Source organism: Centruroides sculpturatus, unplaced genomic scaffold (assembly GCF_000671375.1).
Source record: "Centruroides sculpturatus isolate CEXI.00-Female unplaced genomic scaffold, Cexi_2.0 scaffold896, whole genome shotgun sequence".
NCBI lineage: Eukaryota > Metazoa > Arthropoda > Arachnida > Scorpiones > Buthidae > Centruroides > Centruroides sculpturatus.
This window is the reverse complement of record NW_019385166.1, coordinates 216,798-239,140: the sequence shown is the minus strand read 5'-3', so window position 1 is coordinate 239,140 and position 22,343 is coordinate 216,798. Positions and strand designations below refer to the sequence as shown.

At 34.5% G+C, this 22,343-nt stretch overlaps 1 protein-coding gene across 6 annotated transcripts; it reads left to right on the top strand.

The window, feature by feature from the left end:
• The first annotated feature begins 395 nt into the window (after positions 1-395).
• Positions 396-18,200, top strand: LOC111635660 (four and a half LIM domains protein 2-like). 6 transcript variants are annotated; one of them, XM_023380682.1, is made up of 10 exons: positions 396-497; positions 9,287-9,372; positions 10,937-11,114; positions 12,189-12,422; positions 12,502-12,717; positions 15,824-16,024; positions 16,750-16,924; positions 16,998-17,167; positions 17,237-17,423; positions 17,498-18,200. In XM_023380682.1, exons 1-10 carry the CDS (start codon positions 411-413, stop codon positions 17,653-17,655), a joined length of 1,692 nt encoding a protein of 563 aa, XP_023236450.1. In that variant the 5' UTR covers positions 396-410; the 3' UTR covers positions 17,656-18,200. The 6 variants fall into 6 exon arrangements, with proteins under 6 accessions (XP_023236450.1, XP_023236454.1, XP_023236452.1 ...); XM_023380686.1 differs by lacking the exon at positions 396-497 and adding an exon at positions 2,399-2,443; XM_023380684.1 differs by lacking the exon at positions 396-497 and adding an exon at positions 7,385-7,432.
• The last annotated feature ends 4,143 nt before the right edge of the window (positions 18,201-22,343 follow it).

Here is a 22,343-nt window from a genome sequence, read left to right as displayed (position 1 = left end):
GGTGGCTCAGAAAGTCAAAATAATGGCCAGAAATTTTACCTATATTTTACCTTTAAACCACTCAAAAACTTTTAAAAATTTCGAAATTTTAAACACAAAATAATAACAAATTGAATTTTTGAATCATTTTACAATAGAGCAAAGTTACAGCGATCTTTTTTATTAATGGCGCCTATAAATTTCGTACTTTAAACTACTTAAAGGGTAGAGCATTTAGCATTCACGTTTCTCCATCTGGATTGCAAAATAACTCTTTGCACTTACTCGACAAGTCAGACAGCGGTCACGTGTACAGTAACACCACGTATTAAATCACGTCAGTGGACAAATTAAGTATACAGTGATAAAACCTATCGAGATAAACACGGGTAAAAGAACACAAGATTTGACAGATGGTTACAGGTATCGCTATGGATGAAAGTACTAAACATAATATCAAATTTCTCGATTTTATAACAACAAAAGGTAAAATACCCAAAAAGATATTCAAAAATAGGGTAAGTGTACTTATTTTTATTTTGATTATTAATTTAAATATATAGAAGTAAAAACCCTAAACTATTTTTAGTAATAACCTAAATGGGGTTGCGCATCATCAATGCCACTTCTTTTGTAATTTTGAATTTATTAAATTATTTTGAAGAGTTATTTTTAATTGAAAATAGTACTGGGGGTTGTTTTTTATTGTTTTGTATATGTAAAGTGAAAAAAATTCTTAAAAATTATTTTAAAAATAAATTATTTGCGTGGTACCTGAATTGGGTTGCGCTTCGTCAAGGTCACTTCTTTTGTAATTTTAAACATATTACATTACTTTAAATTGTTATTTTTAGTCGAAAATGATCCGCAGACTCATTCTTTATTGTCTTGTGTATTTAAATGTCCAGAAATCACCCAAAAATATATATTTTTAATTCATTTTCATTGGTATCTAAATGGGGTTACGCATCGTCAACGTCACGTCTTTTGTAATTTTAAACAATTTTTTATTATTAAATGGCTTTGAATGGCTGTTTTAAAATTATTATCAATTGAAAGTAGTCACATGAACTCGTTTTTACGATCAATAATTCGAAAATAACGTGACAGAGAATAATATTTTTAACATGGACTTTAACAGGTGTTTGGTAAGCCATAAATGATTCAGCAAGGCCACCCCTTGTTTTATATAAACATTCTTTTTGTAATTTTTAAAAAAATTAATTACTAGATAATAATTTTAATTTTTATTTAACTATTAAAAAATTAATTAGAATTTTTATGATATTTTTCGATACTTTAACGACTACTTTTTAACACTTAATTGGCACTCGTCGTGTTGCACGTTAACACTTAATTGGCACTGTTAATTGCAATTTTAGTGCATAATTAGTAAAAAATTTGTATTTTATGACCATTTTAATTAATATTAATTAAAAAAAGGAAATTATTAATGATATTGTTAACTCCTTACAGGTATAGAGGATTAAAGTTTATATTTAGGGGTTCGCATACGTTGGGCAACTAGATCTTACACAATATCAATTATTGTATTATATTGCAGGGCATTGCACAATCCAAAACCCACTACCAGGCGCTCACAGGGTATGAGTGTGTATGAGTAATTGATAATTAATAGTTGTGTTTTAGGGGTGCCACGGCTAGCCTTTGACTGATGCTGGTTGTGGCATTCCCTAAATGTTTGCTCACTAGGTAACTGTTTAGTGTGCCTATAACTCGGACCTGCTTCCTTGTATCATATACTGAGGCCTTCAAATCTAATTATTCAGCATTTTAAACATAATACAGGGTATAATACTGCATATTATTCAGCCTTATATATATATAGACTGAAACCGTGTATAAGCCTTTTTCTCTGAAGCATGCCTTGCTTAAGCTTGCATAATGTATAAATCAATGCAGGGCAGCCTTTATAAGATATATTTCATAGGAGAGCCTTATGTGCAGGCTAAATAAGTCTATAGATTGTTAATACGAGGATCTTCTACATTGTATAAATGGGGGAAGAACAGTATTAAACATAAATAAAGTGATTTTTTTTCACGCAGAGGCTTTATTTTCATTTTAAACAATGACAACGTGAAATATGCGCTATACTCTATAAAACAAGCAAGAAAATTAAAAAATAAACAGGCAAATTCATGTATATAATAAAGAAAACAAGCAAATTGTCCTTTAATTGATCCATAAAATGTCAGATAAGCGATTAGGTAATTTATTTACTTAATGGGAACTTGATTTAATTTTATTTGTTTAACGCTTAAAAGGGTGTTTGCGGCACGAAATATAATTTTGTTTTTGCAGCTTTTTTGAGTAAATAATATTTTAAAAAAAGATTTAAAGTTATAGACATTGAGTAACCCTAAAAGTGGTTATCATTTACACATCCTGTCATGTGTTACCGGTAGACAAAATGTCTTCCTCTGCAGACAGCAACACAGAGGTGAGGTCGGTTTGAATTCAAAATTTTTTTGTATAATTTACAAATTATTGTTTATATAATAGTATAAATTTAGGGAGGATTAATAACGAACGGCTTAAAAAATTAATTGTAGTGAATAGATGAGTTTTAGAGGATTTTCTTTGAAACTAGAGGATGTTAGGCACATCTGACGATACTCTGAGGAGTATCCAAATCCTCCGAATATGCTGTAAAAATCTTCTGAATATAATGAGAAAATCCTCTGAATATAAAGGATTTAGACATTTTAATAATTTATATATTAGATAGGATCGACTTTCACAGGAATTCTTTCTAAATCTAGAGGATTTATGGACACGCCATGATCCTCTGAATCTAGTGTCGAAATCCTCTAAATATAAGTTAGTGTTGAACTTGTATTCAGAGGATCATCACGTCCCTAAAACCCTCTAGATTTAGAAAGAATTCCTGTGAAACTCAATCTTATCTAATATATAAATTTTTAAAACTCTATAAATCTTTTAGATTCAGAGGATTATAATATGTCTCTAAAACCCTCTAGATTCAGAGAAAAATCCTCTAAAACTTTCTAGATTCAGAGAGAAGTCCTCTAAAACTAAACTCCATCTAATATAAAATTTCTATAAACTCCTTTAAATTTAGAGGATTTTCTCACTAGATCCAGAAGATTTTAACAACATATTCAGAGGATTTCAATACTAGATTCAGAGGATCGTCAGATATCTTAAAATCATCTAGATACAAAGAGGAACCCTNCTAAACTCCATCTAATATAAAATTTCTATAAACTCCTTTAAATTTAGAGGATTTTCTCACTAGATCCAGAAGATTTTAACAACATATTCAGAGGATTTCAATACTAGATTCAGAGGATCGTCAGATATCTTAAAATCATCTAGATACAAAGAGGAACCCTTTGAAACAACCCCATCTAATATTAAAATTTGAAAAATATCTATAAATCCTTTATATTCAGAGGATTTTTACACTAAATCCTCCGAATCTAAAGGATCTAGAACATTTTTAATTTATACATTAGATAGGATTGAAACTCAACCCTATCTAATGTATAAAAGGAATTCTCTCTAAATCTAGAGGATTTAGAGGATAATTCCTACAGGAATTATTTTGGATTCAGTAGTAAATGAATTTTAATTATGTAACCTTGGTCCGAATTTAAAAATTAATGCAAATGTGGCCAATTAAACGGCACTTAAAGGGTTTAAAAATTTCATCCCCCTTAACTGCTGTTTAATTGGCCAAAACAGCACGATTCTACATACCATCCGGAATACTGAGTTACGTGATAGCTTCACATTAGGAACTCATCGTGGTACTATTTTTTGAAACTCCATTTTCTTTCCAAAAAATGTGTGTTTATTTCTTTTTTTTCCATTAAAAAAACACGAGAAAATGCTAAAAATAAAGTAACCGAAATACGATAATTAAGCGCTTTTTGTGCTAACCCGTGTCATGTGACGTTACGATTAGCATCTGTGACGTCGTTTTCACGAGATTAATTTTGTTTTTGTAACGTATATTTTTTTCTTGTAAGCTTCACTTATAATCATTTAACTATTGTGACGTAACAAAAGTCGATAACAATCAAACGTTTTAGATACCGGAAATCGTGACTGTTCTGATGTCATACAAATTGCGGAAGTTGCTGATGTCACACTAATCGATTAGTAGAGAATTTCGTTTATACGATAACACTATGTGTTAAGAGAATTATGACATCACACTACACAATGCTTCTATTGTGTACTTATTCGAACGTAAATAATGTGATTGTAAAATCGTTGTTACGCTAAAATTGTAAAATTGTTTACGATGATAACGATATGAAGTAATGCCGAACAAAACAATCAACACGCCTTCGATGTAACACATGAGAAATAGTTAACGCGTGACGTCACAAATCGGTTTTGAAATGGGAGCTTAAACCCTGACGTCATTAAGATGTTTGCCACTCGTGTTTTTCGATAAGCTACTACTCGTGTTTGGGTGTAAAGAGGAGTGAGTATCGTATCAACCAGAAGGGAAATAAAAAGCTGACGTCACGTCGGAAGCGTACTACGTCACACGTCCACACCTCCTCAACACAAGTATGTATTAGCTGCTAATCACAATAATTATACCAAAGAGCGTATCTCGTCTCATTTTAAAAACAGAGAATGACGTCCACTTTTCTCTCTCAACATAAAGAAGGGTATGTAGACGCTGACGTCACAGATTTAAGTCAGCTGTGTACATTTTACGCTACTATTTGACCACTCGCTACTTTCTGTAAGTAATTCGAAGCTAAGCGGGATGCCGAGTCAACCGGAAGGCGAAGAAGAAAGAACTGACGTCACAAGTGGGTTATTCTAACGTCACACCGTTCAGACACTTCTAAAGACTTGTAAATTAGGTACTAATTGCGAATAAATTAGCGCTGACACAGATTGAAAGCATAGCGAAGTCGACTAATATTAGCATTAGAGTAGAAACATAACGCATGAATTCAAGTGGGTGTTCCTTATACCAAATTTAAGTCCGGATTGATTTTCACCTGTTCTTGCCTATCACATATATTTTTGACGATTACAAAACACACTTGGCAATGTTTAGTTTCTGTTTTACTTATCTACAAACTTTACTTAATTTGCCTAAGAAAATGTAGTTAAGGATGAATCATTGTTACGATCGTAACATTTCTTTTTTTCGTGTACACTTTGCCAAAACTCGTTACCGATTTATCTCTAAAACTTTCATTTTAATGTTTCCCAATTGTGACATCACACAGAAATTTACGTTAAATTTTTATTTAAACGTCACAATAAATATTCATTACATTGTTGCTTCATAAATGTTTCGTAACAGAAAGAAAAAAGTCGTTATTTTTTAACGGTTATTAATTAATTCAAATTTCTATTATTACGTCACGTTTTCGTAATTGAAAATGTTATTTTTAACGGTTATAATTCAAAATTGTATTATTACGTCACGTTTCGTAACAACTTAAAACGTTAAAGAAAAGGACCGTTATTTTTGTAATAGATGATTTAAAAAGCGCATTATTACGTCACGTTTCGTAACAATTGAAAAAATTCAAAAATATTTTCATTGTTGTAATCGATTATTTTAATATTTTTTATGATTATTTTTAAGAAGTTTAAATATTTTGTCACCCAAAAAAGTCGTGTACAAACGTACTGTGGACCTACATTCAACAGAACAGATCAGTCATTAGAATGGGGACTTGGTTACACTTCAGTGTGAATGTGGAACATGCCGAATGATCTAAAACTGGTTGAAAGTTTAAATTTAAGGATTCCATATGTTACAAGATGGCATTTAATATAGTGAAAGGATATACACGCGCGCGTTTATCTAACCAGGAAATATTGGCAGATATCCAAAGAGGGGAGGAAGCTTTGGCTTTGTGCACCTGCAATTGCCAGAGCAAGTTTCATTTTCTAGATAACTTCACCTGATTTAGCTGGTGACAGATGAATTTAAGTTTGTTTAACTGGTGATGTCAAATCTTCCCAAATCCCTTGACTCATGTTTTGGAACAAAACTACTTATTTTTGTCCAACTCTCCAAATTTTTTTCGTTAGGGGGGTCCTCTTCGCACGTGAGCATTAGCCACCGGCTTTATTTGTAACATATTAAAAGCGCCACCTTCTATTTCGAGATAATTATCTTTGAAACTGTCATATTTTTTTTTTAGTTATAAAGGGTTTAATTTGAAAAGTTTTGATACTTAACTCTTAAATTTGTAACTTGTTCTGGGCATCATGGCGCCATTTTTCCTGTTATTATTTCATAATCGTCGTTTAAGAGCTTGCGTTAAAAGATTGTAAAATCCTGTTTAAAGCAGGATGTTTCGTTAAGATTAAGGTTATATAAAATTGCCAGTTTTTACCTATGTATAACACTAAAATCCCCTTTAATTTGAATGGCGGCAATGGGTACTGATCGAAAAATTTCAAAAATATTGTTATGAGCATAATTGGAAGCATGAAATTTTCCCAAACGATTTATGAATGTTTATTGCACTATTGTTTTTACATTTTATTTTAAAATTGAAGCCTGAACCCCTAGAAGGGAGGAAATTAATACTTGTATGCAAATAAAACACGTGATGGACATTAAAGTAGATCCGCAGTTAGAGCTGTTTCAAATGACTCTTGTATCAGTTAAAAAGCGATTATTCTTTTAAAAACAAACTTAACTGGTTCGTAAACAGAATACAACAATAAGTACAAAGATCCCTCGTGTTTTGACTTGCTACAACAAACGTCAGACGTTTTTAAATCTTGTGAAAACAACTTTATTTAAACTTGGCTAAAGTACAATAGCTAAATATATTCCTCTGCGTATGCTGATAAGCTAATAATTGCCTAAATATATAAAACTTTTGTATTTATTATACAGCAACAAGGAATATACAATAGGTATTCAATTAATCTTATAAGGATCTATATACGGAGCCTCGTACGATCTGAATGAGAGCTTTCGAGAGACTCCTTTGTTTCTAGTTGCAAAGGGCATTATTCTAGTTCCCCGTGAAGTTACAACCAGTTAAAAACTGTTCTCAGTTGTTAAATTTCCAGATCTTCAGCCAGATGTTCGTAAGGCGCAAAAACAGTAGATATTTTGGAAACATAAGCAAACGTCACGTACAGCTTCCAAAATATTCCATCCCGCGCGGTATTTAATTTCAATCATAATACGCTAGAACGAATTGAAGAGATTCCAGCAGTGGGTCAACGATTTACCAAATTTCTGATGTGGCTCTGCTCCGACCGTGAAATGTAAACTGCAGTGAAACTGTTAAGAAGCATCCCCCTTATCTGACGTTGCGCTGCTCTCACATCTGTTTTACCAAAGCATGTGTAAGCACCTCATCGCCATGGTTACTGCGGGATGTTAAAGTGAAGTTATGGAGAGCTGGGACTCCACATCATGTGTTGTCTAAGGCCGGCCCTTCATAGACTGGTGAGTTTTTCATTGATCCAAAGAGCCTAGATATGCTTTTTCTATGTTGGGGAAGGAGCCGAAAGGTAAGAAAATTTCATTTTTTTTTAAAGAAATTTTTGCTTTTCTTGAGGGGGGGTTTAAAACAGTGTTCATTAGTGTCAAATCTATTTTAGTTTAGTTTTGTTTATTGTATGGTGGTGTAACGCTCGGTTGCGGTTTCAGCAAATTCTTTACTCCTTCCTTCCAACCAGAACAGAATGATTATTCAGCCTTTTGTACGATTCCAAATCTTTGATCTTCCATCAGCCATCAAAGAATGACCACGTGACAATGTGTATAGAGATTCTTCCGCTCATTCACTCCTCTTTAACAATTCAAATTATAGAACTTGATTGTTTATTTTCTCTTGAAATTATTCGATTTTTTTCTCCGTTAAAATGGCAAAAAATATGTCTCTCCCCGTCCCTCCTTCCTGGTTATCTTTGGATTGGATCCAAGTCGAAGATCTCCCTCTTAATTACGTATGCTGCCATCTATTGCAGAAATAATGAAAATCCTGTGGTGCTACGCGCTGTGATCTTATCCTATAGTAGCTCATGCCAACTCATATATCACCCGTGCGTGGAATACACTATCTGATGACTTGCTACACGTGCTGTAAATTATATAAACATATAAATAAATATATTTTTTAAAATAGGTTCCTAAATAATGCTTAATTTATAATTTATACTTATGATTTAAAATCGAGTCACTAGATGGCGATACACTAATTTAATATACTTCGTTACGATTGATCAGTTTAAAATTTCAATTTCAAATTACGTCACGCTTATTCGTTAATTTAAAATTTGAATTTGTAAACGCTATTGTTATCCCGGGATCGAAAATTTGTCGACACGTCATTGGTTAATTTAAATTTGAATTTTTATGCGTATTTTATAATTGAATTTTTTTTTTATAATTTACGTAGCATAATTAATTAATTTAATTGACTAATTATATGCTACTTTAAAAACTATTTAACTGCGTTATATTGTTGTTTTGCTTGCTAGCAATTTTTTAAATTTTAAATTAAATTTCCTGACACATCATTGCTTATATTTAAAATTTAACTAACGTTATGACTGTGTTATTTTTGAAATTTGAATATTTCTGGCAGCTAATTGGTTGTTTTGGAAGTCACAATTCGAGGAAGTTGACATGCTAATTATGTTGTTCAGTAAAATATTGTGATTGTGCAGGGAATAATAGGAGTGCAATACCAATCTCCATGAGCAAACTGTACCTAAGTTGTTGTCGAGTAATTATCATTTATAGCAATTACTCCCTTAAGGTTTAGTACAGTAGTTACTGAGTATAGTTTACTTAGTATACAGTAATAACGGTAGTTATCCTTCTGTTATTTAGTAAAACAGAGTTTTCTAGTTTACTAGTAAAGCAGAAGTTTAGTTACTACTGGTACCAAAAGCGCAATTTATGTGAAAGTCTATATATTATCTTTACCTTTCATGCTAATTCCTTACATTTATAAGTGCATAAAGTTTGCCTGAAGTAAGAAGCTACTTGGCAAAATCGATATTCATTAAAATCCTGGTTGGTAGTATTAAAAATAGAAAGCTAATAAAGCTTAATGAATTTTAACTTTCATTTTGTTTCTAGATAATAAATTAAGTTTAGAAATTGTTTTTTTAAGTTAATTTACCTCCGAAAATATGATTTTTATATTTTAAAAGCACGTGTTTTTAGTTTTTAACTACACGGAATTAGGGATTAAAGCCTTTTTAAAGTGTTATAGAAGAGGCATGGATTTACAATTTACGTAATTTTAAGAGTGAGAAGGTTGACGCGTGTTGCTCTCTTTACTTTCAGGGGGTTTTGGTGCAAGAAGTGGAAGAGGGACAACCATGCGGAAATTGCAAAGAGAAATGTCCGGGTTTTAGCCCTCATTTATGGAGGTAAGAATAATATTTCGAATCATAAAAATCTTAAAACGCAGCAGAAAATAAGCAAAAAGTATGGCGTACGAAGCGTTTGAACTTTCACACATCAACACATTCGCCGATTGGTTAGGCGTACTGACGTCACAACTTTTGTTGGTGCGAAAAAAGCGTCTAGTTGTTCTGCCGCCAGGTGACAAGTTAATAGGGCGCCGTTGAAGAAACGACGTACCCATGTCATGGCACTCTGTGGCATGCCGAATGTTTATTTTAAGTAGTTGATTCGCCTGCCAGCATCTCCATCTAGTTGTCCAGGTGGGTGCGTCGTATCATTAACATGGCCGTCAAGTCAACAAGCGGGCGAATACGTAAATCCAACCCGTAAGTACCTTTTTATAAGTCAGTTGTCTTATGGGTCCCCACGCGTTGCACGAGATTTCGGGCAACTTACACTCAGAAAGGGAAAAACGTTCTGGCTGGTTGACTCTGCAAAGAAATATGGCAGGGTGTGAACCCGTGCCCATCCAAATGTTAAAAAAGTTAATATGTTTAAGGGGCTAAACACAAACATCCTCCTTTCAAACTCTCTCTTATGTGTCATTCCGGAAAACGAGGTCGCTTCCTGAAGACTGCGCGCAATCCCCTTCGGTTGGTTTCCGTTTTGCCCCGTAGATGGCGTTTAGAAAATTTAGGACCTCCGAAGAGCTGCCAGCCTTTATTGAAACGGAAGCGATGTTCTTAATGACCAAGCCTTTATCTAAAAGGGTGGAGCAGCAGGAAGATAATCAGGTGCTAATGAGATGGATTCTGAAGGTCACGAGTTATTATTCGCCATCTTCATTTCGGACGACATCCATACTCATCGGTCCGTGCGGAAATTGTCATTTCGGTTAACATTCTGCAGTCGCTAGTCATTTCCGCTCTATGGGACGTGGCACGTTATAACGTCAGCGCTGTCGCACGCAACGGCCATCAACGTTGATTGACCTATATTCGTTCTACGTAGTGACCCGAAAGGTCATAAAAGGTCAAGGTCAGACATCAGCAGCAGAAGAGCGCTTCTCCTCTTGGCGGGGCGCTCGGAGGTAAAAGCTAATTGACAGGATCTGGCGGAACCACCGAGCGACACTTAGCGGGTGGTTTCGGAACTAAAAGCCTTATAGCTACGAGTTTACTTTTTTATTATTATTAGTATTTTTTAGTAATAAAAATCTTATATGTAGAAAATCTTATGAGTAAAATTTATTATTATTTTGCTTCGTCTTTTTGACAATAAACGACAGTAATTGGGGAAATTCGAAGGTGAAAAATATGATCGTAAATTACCCACGCGTCAGTTGCGGTGTGAACCGAGCCTTAGAGAAGCTTCTCCCCCCTCTTTAGTATCTAAATTCAGTAAAGAATAAACAGCCCCACATTGATAAAACCCGGATGGTTGTTAATGACGTCGTTAGTTGTAGAAAGATAAAGTACAGTATATCCACCCCAAATGGCTGTTAAACGGTAAAAAAGCGTTACTTGCTGCTTAATCTCCCTATTGATTATTTATTAATTAAAATTTCTACTTGTGTTTGCCCTTCAGGAAGGTGTGCAACCACTGCAAATGTCCACGCGAATGTCACGATGTATATAGCGAAGACCTGATCAACGTTCGTGATAGGATCGGTTTGAAAACGGCAGTCGACGTTCTGAAGTCGCCCCTTAAGGAGAACACCGAAAATGGGCACTCGTGGGTACCACCTGGTTTGTCTACTGACAAGGTAGGACATAACTTTGACTAGCTACGTCATTAGTGAAAGTGAAGAAGTGAGGCAGATGTAAGTGATCGTTTATAAGATGCTTCTGACAGTAATAAGTTGACTTCGAGTTGGGGAGGGTCATTCTTAGGTTATTCCCATCTACACCAATTTAATCTGTTTAATTCTAGATGTTAAAACTTATAACCTGTTATTTATTAATATTTATAGAACTGGGATCGTTAGTTCTGTATTAACTAACGATATTAACCTCATTAAATGAAGGGTGCGCATTATATAAGGTTTAATATGTAAAAGTTTAATGTTGGATTAATATAAATCAAGATTTTAATAGTTTTATTGAATAAAACTTCTATACGTATTACATTTTTTGCATATTTTAATACTGAACCGGAAGGTAAACATAAATTTCTATAGACTCATAAAAATTAAAGTTGGCTGTAACGTACTTTTATATAGTATTTTTATATATTTATAAGCATAAATATCTAAATTTATTTAAAATTTAAAGTTATTTTGATCCTTTTACTTCTATTTTAATAATTTTTTTAGAGGTCACACCAGGTTGTACATGCTGTGAAATGCGATATATATATATAGCCAATAATGTGAAAGTTTATGTACATAATTTTCAAATTTTACACTCCAATACTAAAATTAAAGTATCGGTTTACATATTCATTAGTATCAACTTTCCTCGTACGACTAAAGTAGGACTTCTCAACCAGTAGATAAAGAGCTCCAACATAATATCATTTTAATACGGTGTGCTTGGAGGTTGGAGAGTCTAACTGGTCATTTATTCTAAATGAGTTTTATACTTTTAACCAGGAAGTAGAATTAGAAATTTGGCACCCTCATTTAATTATTACGTAGTCTATTAACGGTTCAACGGGAAAAGTCATCAAGAATATTCCTAGGTGCTCCAAAATGCAAATAAACTAGTTGACAGTTTGCAAGGGTGTATCAGGGGATAATTATGATTAGTTAATTATATAAATTGTTTGAGTTTTAAATGCATAATTTAATTATAATGAAGTTGAGCTATGAAATTGTTTCTTTTTTTTTCATTTTCAGATAGAAGAGTACTTTGCCCAGTTACCCAACCACAAAGTACCCCGGTTAGGTACGCCTGGTGAAAAATATCGCGAAAAGCAATTAATCATTCAGCTACCCAAGCAGGACTTGGCTCTAGCTTATTGCAAATTTCTTGAAAGTGAGTATCATAGGAATTTCGAGGATTTTGTCAATGCCAGAAACGAAATAGCACTCGATATCGGCTACGTCAGAGAAGCTTTGGATTACACGTTAGTAAGTAAAACCCATTTGGATTGGGTTTTGGATTACGTAATCAAGTGACAACTGACCAACGAGGGCTGATATCTTTCAGGAATGCCATAAGTGCCGAGGAGTTATGCCGGTTGGTGAAGTAGCCGTCATTGCACCGAAATTTGGCGAAAGGATCGCGTGGCACCCGGCCTGTTTCGTATGTACCACGTGCGATGAATTGTTAGTGGACCTTACTTATTGCGTCAAGGACGGGAAATTGTTCTGTGAGAGGCATTATGCCGAACAACTAAAGCCTAGATGTTCCGCCTGCGATGAAGTAAGTAAAATTCTCCTGAGTAAACACTATAAAGAGTTTACTTTACGACACTCGAAAGCAAAAAAATAAACAAAGAAAAGTGATGCTTTTATAACTTAATTAATCATCCTCAGCCTCGTAAGTGTTAAATGTAAATATTTTCGAAAGTATTTCCGTTAAGGCGTGTCCCAGTTTTAGAAAAACGAGTATAGAAGTAATCTTCTCAACCGGTAGATCGTGATCTCTGACGGGGATTCTAAGAATATCGCATTCTTTTAATACTCTGAAAGGTTGGGAAGTGATTTGCTAGAGTGGCACTCTTCCTCTGGAAGACATTAAAAAATCAATTATCTAGAAATAAACTTTGTCATAATTTAACAAACAATAGAACTGGAGTAAGTTTTGAATATTTTCCATATTTAATACCCCTTACACTGCCGAATAAACAAATTTAATAACAAAATAATCACGTGTGAAGAGAAATGTGTTACAAGATACAATAATTGCTGGTATTAAATTTTATCAGTTACATTTTCATCCGGTAGATGGCGGCAACAGGGTAGATTATTAATGACGTCGACACTTCAAACACCTCTCAATTAGGAAACTGAACAAATTGGCTGTTAGTTTGGCGAACGTGAATGGACCGTCTTAGAGCTATTTTTGACGTCATTGTAACAAATTGGGACTAATCAATTTGAATATTTCCTATTTATTTATTTCTATTTCTTTTGGAACGCTTCCATAATTAGCATTAAAAAATGGGCAAGATATGGTTAACCTCGTACCGTAAAAACCCAATTCTTGAAAATATCTGGCAGCCTTTACCATCAGGGCGATTTATGATGACATCTGGTGTATAAATTTCGAAATTGTTTTCGGGAAGAGACAAATATCCCTTTAATGATTCTTGTGTTTTAATTGATCGAGTTGAAATGAATTAGAAAATGATTGGTTTATTATATTCCCAAAGCGTATTTTATGTCGATTTCTGATGATAGATGAATTTAGGAGTGATTTGTTTTATTCAGAACGTATCAAACACCCTTTTTTCTCGATGCAAATGGATATAAATTGCCAGATAAATCACGTGGGGGCGGGCGATGTAGGACATCGCCTCACGTCCAACAATTGGCCTTGATCGTCGTGCCGGCGATTGGCTAGTTGTTTAGTGACGTCGTCGTTGGCTATCTGTCCGTCTAAGGTGGAGCGTGTGTGTCCACTTACACACATGTTGCACAGGTTTGTCGCTTGCAGGTAAGTGTTCAGTTTAGTGTAGTAATGCGGTGTGTTACGTACATGCGTGTTATCGAGTTTCGGCCCTCTATCGTCGGTTATCGAGCGCGCGCGCTTGTGTGTGTGTGTAAGCGTGCGGTGTATTTGGGGAGGGTGAGGCGCGTCGTCAGCGCTATTCTTCCTTCCTACGCTAGAGGAAGTACTGACTCAGCAACCTTGTCGCGACGTTAGAGACGACAGATCGGATATCCGTGAAAAAGTGTGGGAAAAAAGGGATTATTTTACCAAAACCTATTCTAACTCTTTCGTGTTTAGAAAGGGGTCATAAGAAAAATTATTCTCGTAAACAAAACTAGGACGTATCTTTAATTAGAAATGAATTTGGAAGAATGACAGCTCCGCAGAGCGATAAGAAAGATGCACGCCGATCAAAGGGTACAATATTTGATCAAAAGGGCCCCACTGCAAGTCGAAGGTACTAAAAAGAAGTCGCGTGCGATTTGTCACTCGGGAGTGTCTAATGATGCTATTATGTGTGTTTTGTAATACTGTCGAGTTAGCAGACACCGAATCCAGGTCACATCCTTTCATTCGCGCATCACGCTCTAAACACAGACAATAACAGGTCACTTCCGAAGGGACTGGATGCTGCACCTATCCAAGAGGTCATTCCCTTCTCGGCATTCTTTCGTCGCCGAATTGTTAATGGTTGGCACGCGTGCCTTCGTGCTCTATGACGAATTATCTGACTCACTCTTAGATCTGTCCAAAAATTCCTGCAGAAAATTGCACATTATGCCTCATAACTGTCTCGCTCCCTGGCATTTTCCATCCAGTGTTTTATTTTTGGACTCACCTGTCTGTATCTCCCATCTTCCGCTTAAATAAATATTTATAGTAGTAATGAATCACCCGAAGTAGCGATTGAAAGATATAAATAAGAATGAAATCAGCGGGATTTATACATATTTACGGGATCGATGAAACAAATGGCTAATTTGGCAAGTTGCACTATCGAAAGCTCTGACGTATCGTAAACGTCACAAGTTAGACGTGTTTCTCTATTAGCGGCGAGATGAGAGTAATAACGATTCGCTCGTAAAACTGCCGACGTATGGTGGATTACGCACTCTAGCAGATTGGAAACCTCTCTCGGTTTCTGTCTGGAATCTTCCCTTTTTGTGACGTTTCACTTTTATTTCAGCTTCTGCGCTATCCTTCCTCATACTTTCCATTTATGGTTGGTGCCGGGTTGCCCGCTATTTGAAAACTTAGACAGGGCACGTGTAGTCACGTCCATGGGTGTTTTGCACCCGTTACTAAATTGTTATTCCTGTCGTAGGGATAAGGAGGAGTAATAGGGTGGGAACTGCAAGGAACGACGGGAAAATCAAAATCTACCTTTCCACCCCTACCTCATTTTCTCATGGTTTGAGACAGTCTGTGTTTGGGAACGGTTCGGTATCGACATGTCTGAAGAGGTAACCACGACTGAGGTTAAGAAGGTTAAGAAAGTGAAGAAGAAGACTAAAGTTCAAGTCGAAGTCGATGTCGACGAATCCAGAAGAGATTCACAACTGCAAAATGCAGAAGAAAGAAACGAGGTAAAATCATTCTTCTGTAGAAATTACCTTTTAGTCTATACCAAGTGTCGCTAACCAGCCGAATTTCTTAGAGGGCTTTAATCTCAAAGGGAACAATCGGGCTGTGATCTTTTAATTAATTAGATAGCGCCGAATGTCTTTGATTCATTCAACACAATGAATAGATGGGTGTCAGAAATGCTGATCTTCCTTTTCTATCATTCAAGGTTGCTGAGCTAGACGTTCCATTTACATATCAGTAAATGAATGAACTGTCGTAACTGATTTTTTTTATTGTTTTATTTTAGCTCATATTCTCTGGCGAATATACGAAAGCCATGTCCAAGGATTGGCACACCGGTCACTTCTGTTGCTGGCAATGCGACGACACGTTGACAGGACAACGCTACGTGCTGAGAGACGAACACCCCTACTGCGTGCGGTGTTACGAACAAGTGTTCTCCAACACTTGCGAAGAATGCAGCAAAGTGATCGGAATCGACTCCAAGGTATCGATCGTTTTTCTATTGTAATTCTAGCGTAATTACCGTATTGTGTGATTAAATCACGTGTAACGTCCCTAACCAATGACTGGGAATGTGACGAGGTCTGCCGACATCACTATATTTGGCACGGATAGTAAACGATCCCGGCTATATATAGAACGTGTCGCGACTAGACACAAATATGCCTCTGAAACGGCTTCAAAATAATAATAGTAACGTAAAATGTGCAAATTCTTAATAGGAATCGAACACGCCCCATCTTTTCGATCGAAGTAAGGCAATAGAAAATTGAAATTCCTGCAGAGTTCCGAAGTAGCAGAACTCTAATAAGTGAAAACATAGAAGCCTTCTTTACTCCCACGTCACGATAGCTATCTAATGACGTCATGATACGGACGTGACAGGAAATAGCTTCCATTTATGGAGACTTATAGAAATGATATCAAGCGATTTCAATAATTTTATTGTGTTCTATTTTCAAAAATACCTTCCGAAGATACGAGAAAAGTTTATTTTAGAGTATTTAAGTTACTATACGTATGCTAAATGAACGTGTTAATTAACATTTTAACTATGCAGATTCGAAATTAATATAGTTATACTATATTTAGCGTGTAAGAGCTCGGGAACGGGAGGGGAGAAGAATTAAATTTGATACTTCACCCCTTCAGTTCGTGTTAAAGACAAAGCGGTTTTTAGTAATGCTTCTATCTTTATAATCTGTGTAGGATTTATCATATAAGGAGAAACACTGGCACGAATCATGCTTCCTGTGCAATAAATGCCGTGTTTCACTCGTTGACAAACCCTTTGGATCAAAAACTGAAAAAGTTTATTGCGCTAATTGCTACGATGCAGCATTTGCCACTCGCTGTGATGGATGTGGAGATGTCTTTCGAGCAGGTACGTGTTAAATATACTGTGTTTTAAGCGTAATCCATGACTGTGCTTTACCGTAATGAATTCTTCTTAACAGGAACCAAAAAGATGGAATACAAAGGCCGTCAATGGCATGACCAATGTTTTTGTTGCTGCGTTTGCAAGAATCCAATTGGCACACGAAGTTTTATCCCACGAGAGACTGATATATACTGTACTACCTGCTACGAAGAGAAGTTTGCTACACGATGCATTAAGTGCAACCAGGTATGAAGATTTCTTGTATTTAGCAGGGTAAAGTTTAGGAAAGAATTTAAATTTGACTTTCTTTGCCAGATTATTACCAGCGGAGGTGTGACTTACCGCAACGAACCGTGGCATCGTGAATGCTTCAGTTGCGCTAACTGTTCTACCTCACTTGCAGGACAGCGTTTCACATCTCGAGAGGACAAGCCTTATTGTGCCAACTGTTTTGCTGACTTATTCGCCAAGAGATGCACTTCTTGTAGTAAACCAATCACAGGTAAGTCCTCCCTTTTGTATTATGGAGCGGCAACACTTGGATTCGCATCCTCACACCTCTATTTATCCGAACAGGCATCGGAGGAACTAGATTCATTTCGTTTGAAGATCGAAACTGGCACAACGATTGCTTCATCTGCGCTATGTGCCACTCTTCTCTGGTTGGCAAAGGCTTTATCACAGATGGATCAGACATATTGTGTCCCGAATGCGCTAAACAAAGACTCATGTAAGGATCCTGGATCCTTTTTGGGCCCAAAACTGCGCCAAGTCTAGGAGTCAGTTAGTAGCCTTTGATAACTGTACCAATATGAAATTTAACTTATATTACTGGAATTTTTCCTAATTTTTCGTCTTTCACTGAATTCGAAAGGTGCTATGATAATCGACTCTATGACAGGCATCCTCCACTTCCTCTTCCTTTATTATCTATGGCGGAATAGCTTCAGAATGATCTCTAAGCCACTTATTCAAATTACCTTCTGTCCATCTTTCTCGATCTTTTTACCCAATAATTTCCCAATATTTTATGCTGTTTAAGTGCGTCAACATGCTCTAATGTCTGTCTGTTGGTGCGGACGAAACAATGTAAAACAGGTAACGAAATAATAAATATTCGTACTTTGGAAAAATGATTATTTGTTGGAGAAAAAAAAAAAAACATTTGAAATGCCATATTTTTGGGAACAACTTTTATAATGTCTGCTTTATATAGTTGATATCTCGTGGGACAGTTCAAGGGTGGGAAAATCTGAAGATCTCAAGAGCATTGCTTCTTGAAAACCAGAAGGCCAGGAGTCTAATTTAAGCTCTGGTATCTGTAAAAATCCTATTATAACCTATATTAGGGCTATAATTACAGGATTATACTTAAAAGTAGAGGAGTCAGACATGTCTGGATGTCTATCCACGTAAATTAATAAAATACTCCAGTTTTTCTGATAATTCCATTCTAAGAAATGCAATTAATGCCTTCTAGAATATAGAGCCTATCCTTTTCATACATATATATTGTCGCCTTGCTAATACATATCACTATTTTTCATTTAATTGCATAACTATTTATGTAGTTCACATATCGTATATCTCTTAGAGATCACAAGGGAAAAAAATTTAATTTTTACACATAAAAAGTGGTTTTATTTGTAAGTCTGCCCGTCCTAAATTAGAACAATCAAAAAATCTAGTCAAGTCTCAGGGCTAAATCAACAAAAATTAACATTTCTCTATATAGGAAAACAATATATACTGTATATATATATTGCTTTCTAACGCTACTATGACAAATAATTGCTTCGAAGTGTTATTCAATGGCAGGATGTTAAGTGCAATTACATACCATGCATGACTAACATGCCAAATAAAAAAAATGGCGGAGCGGCTAATGAAATTAACATGTTCCAATCGGTATTTTACGCGTTTATTGCTAACTGTATAAAAAAAATATATTTACTTCTAACAGAAAATGTGTGCTTTTTTTATTCTTTATGTACTGTATAGTTTACAGTGTATGTGTGTAGTCTTTTAATTGTAAAGGAAAATCGATTACGTCAAAACGGTGCTACCTGTAACACGTGTGTAACAATGTGTAGTCCTATGGCTATACTGACGCTAATGTTAAATAAAAGCCTTATTAATAAATTAAGTTCTACGCTTACTTACTAAATAGCATTTCAATTGGGAATAGGTTAAAATGTAACACCTCCTGTTATTGGCAGTTTTTCAAAAAAATATAAAGTCTGTGGCTAAATTTAAACTTTGTAATTTTAAAGAGTGATCGACATACTTACTCCATTACTATAAATAATTTCTTAACATAATTCAATATTAATAAATCGTTTCTGAAACGAGTTTCATATTAAATTTAATTTTTTTATACCTTCATTAAATTATTCTAATTACAATTAAAGAATATTTATGATTAATGTCATTCAGTTACACTCCTCTTACTTATTAATTCACAGTTTATAATTTGATTTTTTTAGGTTCTTAAGCTCAATTAGAGTAATTTTTACTTAATTATACAATTTATTACGTTATTCCGTAGCCAGTCGACCCCCCTATAAGACTGTTGATTATTCCGTTTTATATGAATTCCATCTTGTACGAGTCACTTAGATTTTACAAATAGGTGAGCCTTTCACAGCCCGGCACACATATTTGTAAAATCTAAGTGACTCGTACAACATGGAATTCATATAAAACGGAATAATCAACAGTCTTATAGGAGGGTCGACTTGTATGTATTTTTAGAAGTTATTTTAAAAGTTAGTTACTTAATAACACTTTAAAATATGAGGAAACGTAACAGGATCTTCGGAAGCGAGAGAAAAAAAAAAAGTAACAAAACTAAGGAGCAATTTTTAAATTTGAAAATAGCAAACATCCTGGCACATTTTTAAATCCCTCTCCCCTTAAACTTAGCTATTTTATTGGCACAACTTCAGAGTAATGAGAGTTTTAAAATTAATTTCCCACTTTCACTTTTGAAAAATAGATAAAAAAAAGAGTGTTTATTTTCATTCTAAAAATCACTATAAAAATTCTTCAGTTAACAATAGTGACATTAAACAATCGTGTGTTTGGAAAATAGCCGAGGATTCAATTTCTGTAAACAAGAGGATCGAGTAAACCAAGAGGTAAAAGTGTCTAAAACCGTACTTTTATTGCACTCAATAACTTTCACTTTGTAGCTTTTGGAAAAGCAAACAATTTTATTTAATTACGTTTTACTCGTTAGTTACGTGTTAATCACTTTCAAAATTTAAATTATAAATCAACTAATTTATCAATTACCCTTTAATTAACAATACATCTCGTTTACAAACGACACACGTTAATTTAAATCAATTACAAGAAATGATAATGATTGGTCGATTTGAAATTAAAAAAAAACGGTTTTGTCGATCGTCGTCCAATCAAACTCGTCGTTTTTTTTTGTTAATTTGATGTCGATGAAATTAAATTAATTAAAACTTCGTAAACGATGCGTTAATGACATTTAATTATTAATGCGGCTTAATGAGGTTACCTATAAATAAATCAATATTTATTTATTTATTAAAAAGAAACGTGTAAAGGAACATCATTTCGTATCTGTCGTAATCGATCGCGTGACCGAATTTTACACTTTAATCACGTGACAATGCTTTCGAATTAATCTTGACCTCTAATTTTATCGTTTGGAAATACAAAAATTCTGCAAGCGTTAGTAAAACGTGTCACACGATATTATACACAGTTAATTATGAAGGATATAATAAATCATTGATGTCTGGTGTCGTCCAATGTGGCCTCCATCTGTACGAATTATGATAATTACACGTTCTTTAGTTGCAGTTGCCAATTGGCCTAGTTTTTGAAACTTTCAAATAAATATATTTGAGACTGCGACTAAATTAATGTTACGAGACACTTGTCCACACATGTTCTGGATGTTTAGGCTAGAAAATTGGCAACAGACTAACAATTCAACCATCACTCTCGCTTATTGCATAATATAACACTGCATAAAGGCTTCTGAATCATCACAACCTTTGACAGTGATTCTGCATTTTATTTTTAACTATATCACAAAATAATTTAATTTAAAATTATTAAATACAGATGAACAACAACACTAAAAAGTGTTTAATGTACAACACTGGCTAGTTTATTTTAAAAAATCAATTATGTAAACCGAAGAATCGACTTTTAAATATATTAAATTTTCAATGGGCTCTTGATGTGTTTAACGTTTACGTCGAACATGCTTCAAGCCTTACAACAATTTTATGATCGATAACTGTCGCTGCTCTCGAAGAACTCAAATGTAAGTTATTTTTTTCTACTGTTAAATAAATTTACCTGTTATAAAACAAACTAAACATAGTTAACGATTTAAAATAATAAATTTAACAGAATATCACGTGTGATTATGAGGTGTTCTGGTTATCTTTCCACGTCTATTCTATTTATTTTTATGGAAAGTTTGCTTATAGAATAAAATGTTGAACTGTTATTGCTCTACATACAGTTCAGGAACACCCGCAAGGTACTATAATCTTAAAATAAATCAATAAATTTAATACTTAAACAGTTTAATACCTATTGACATGTATCTGCAACAGTAATTAAAATTTGATCCAGCTATCGTTGTGACAATTTGTAATACAGTCGACCCCCTATAACACTTAATTTTTCCGTTTTATATGAATTCCATGTTGTACGAGTCACTTAGATTTTACAAATACGTGTGCCGGCTGTGAATGGCTCACGTATTTGTAAAATATAAGTGACTCATACAACATGGAATTCATATAAAACGGAAAAATTAACAGTGTTATAGGGGGGTCAGCTGGTACTGTATAATCTACTCCGCGTTTAAAGGAATGATATAAACGCAGGTGTTTCAAGAAACAAATTTTAAAAAATTTATGTTATTTTATAAATTAAAAGATATTTTATTACCTTATTATTAACACATAAAAATTAATAAAAGGAAAAAAATATTATGAAAATGGCGATGCTAAAGGCAATCTTTTACGCCATCTGTTGTACAGAATCGAAACTAAAAATAATCTTAACAAATTCTTAGATTCGGTGGCACGGACCAATTGAAAGCTTTTAATTTAGTAATAGAAAGATTTGCCCCATTCGTCTGCCCCACGTGAACTTGGTCAAATCCATTATGGATACAGAAAAAGCTTAGACTTTAGTAAGGAAGGATGCAAAGGAATATAAGCCGTAAGTCAAGTGTACCATAATATATGTCGTAACAGATTTGTTACTGAAAAAGTAATTTAGTAGTTACGCGAACATTAGCCCATTACCGCTATAAGATCGCCAACTGTTACGAGCATTACGACTGTCGCGATCCGCAATGGGGTATATGTGAAAAGGGGAATGATTTTAACAATTAATATAGGAGTAACAAGGATTT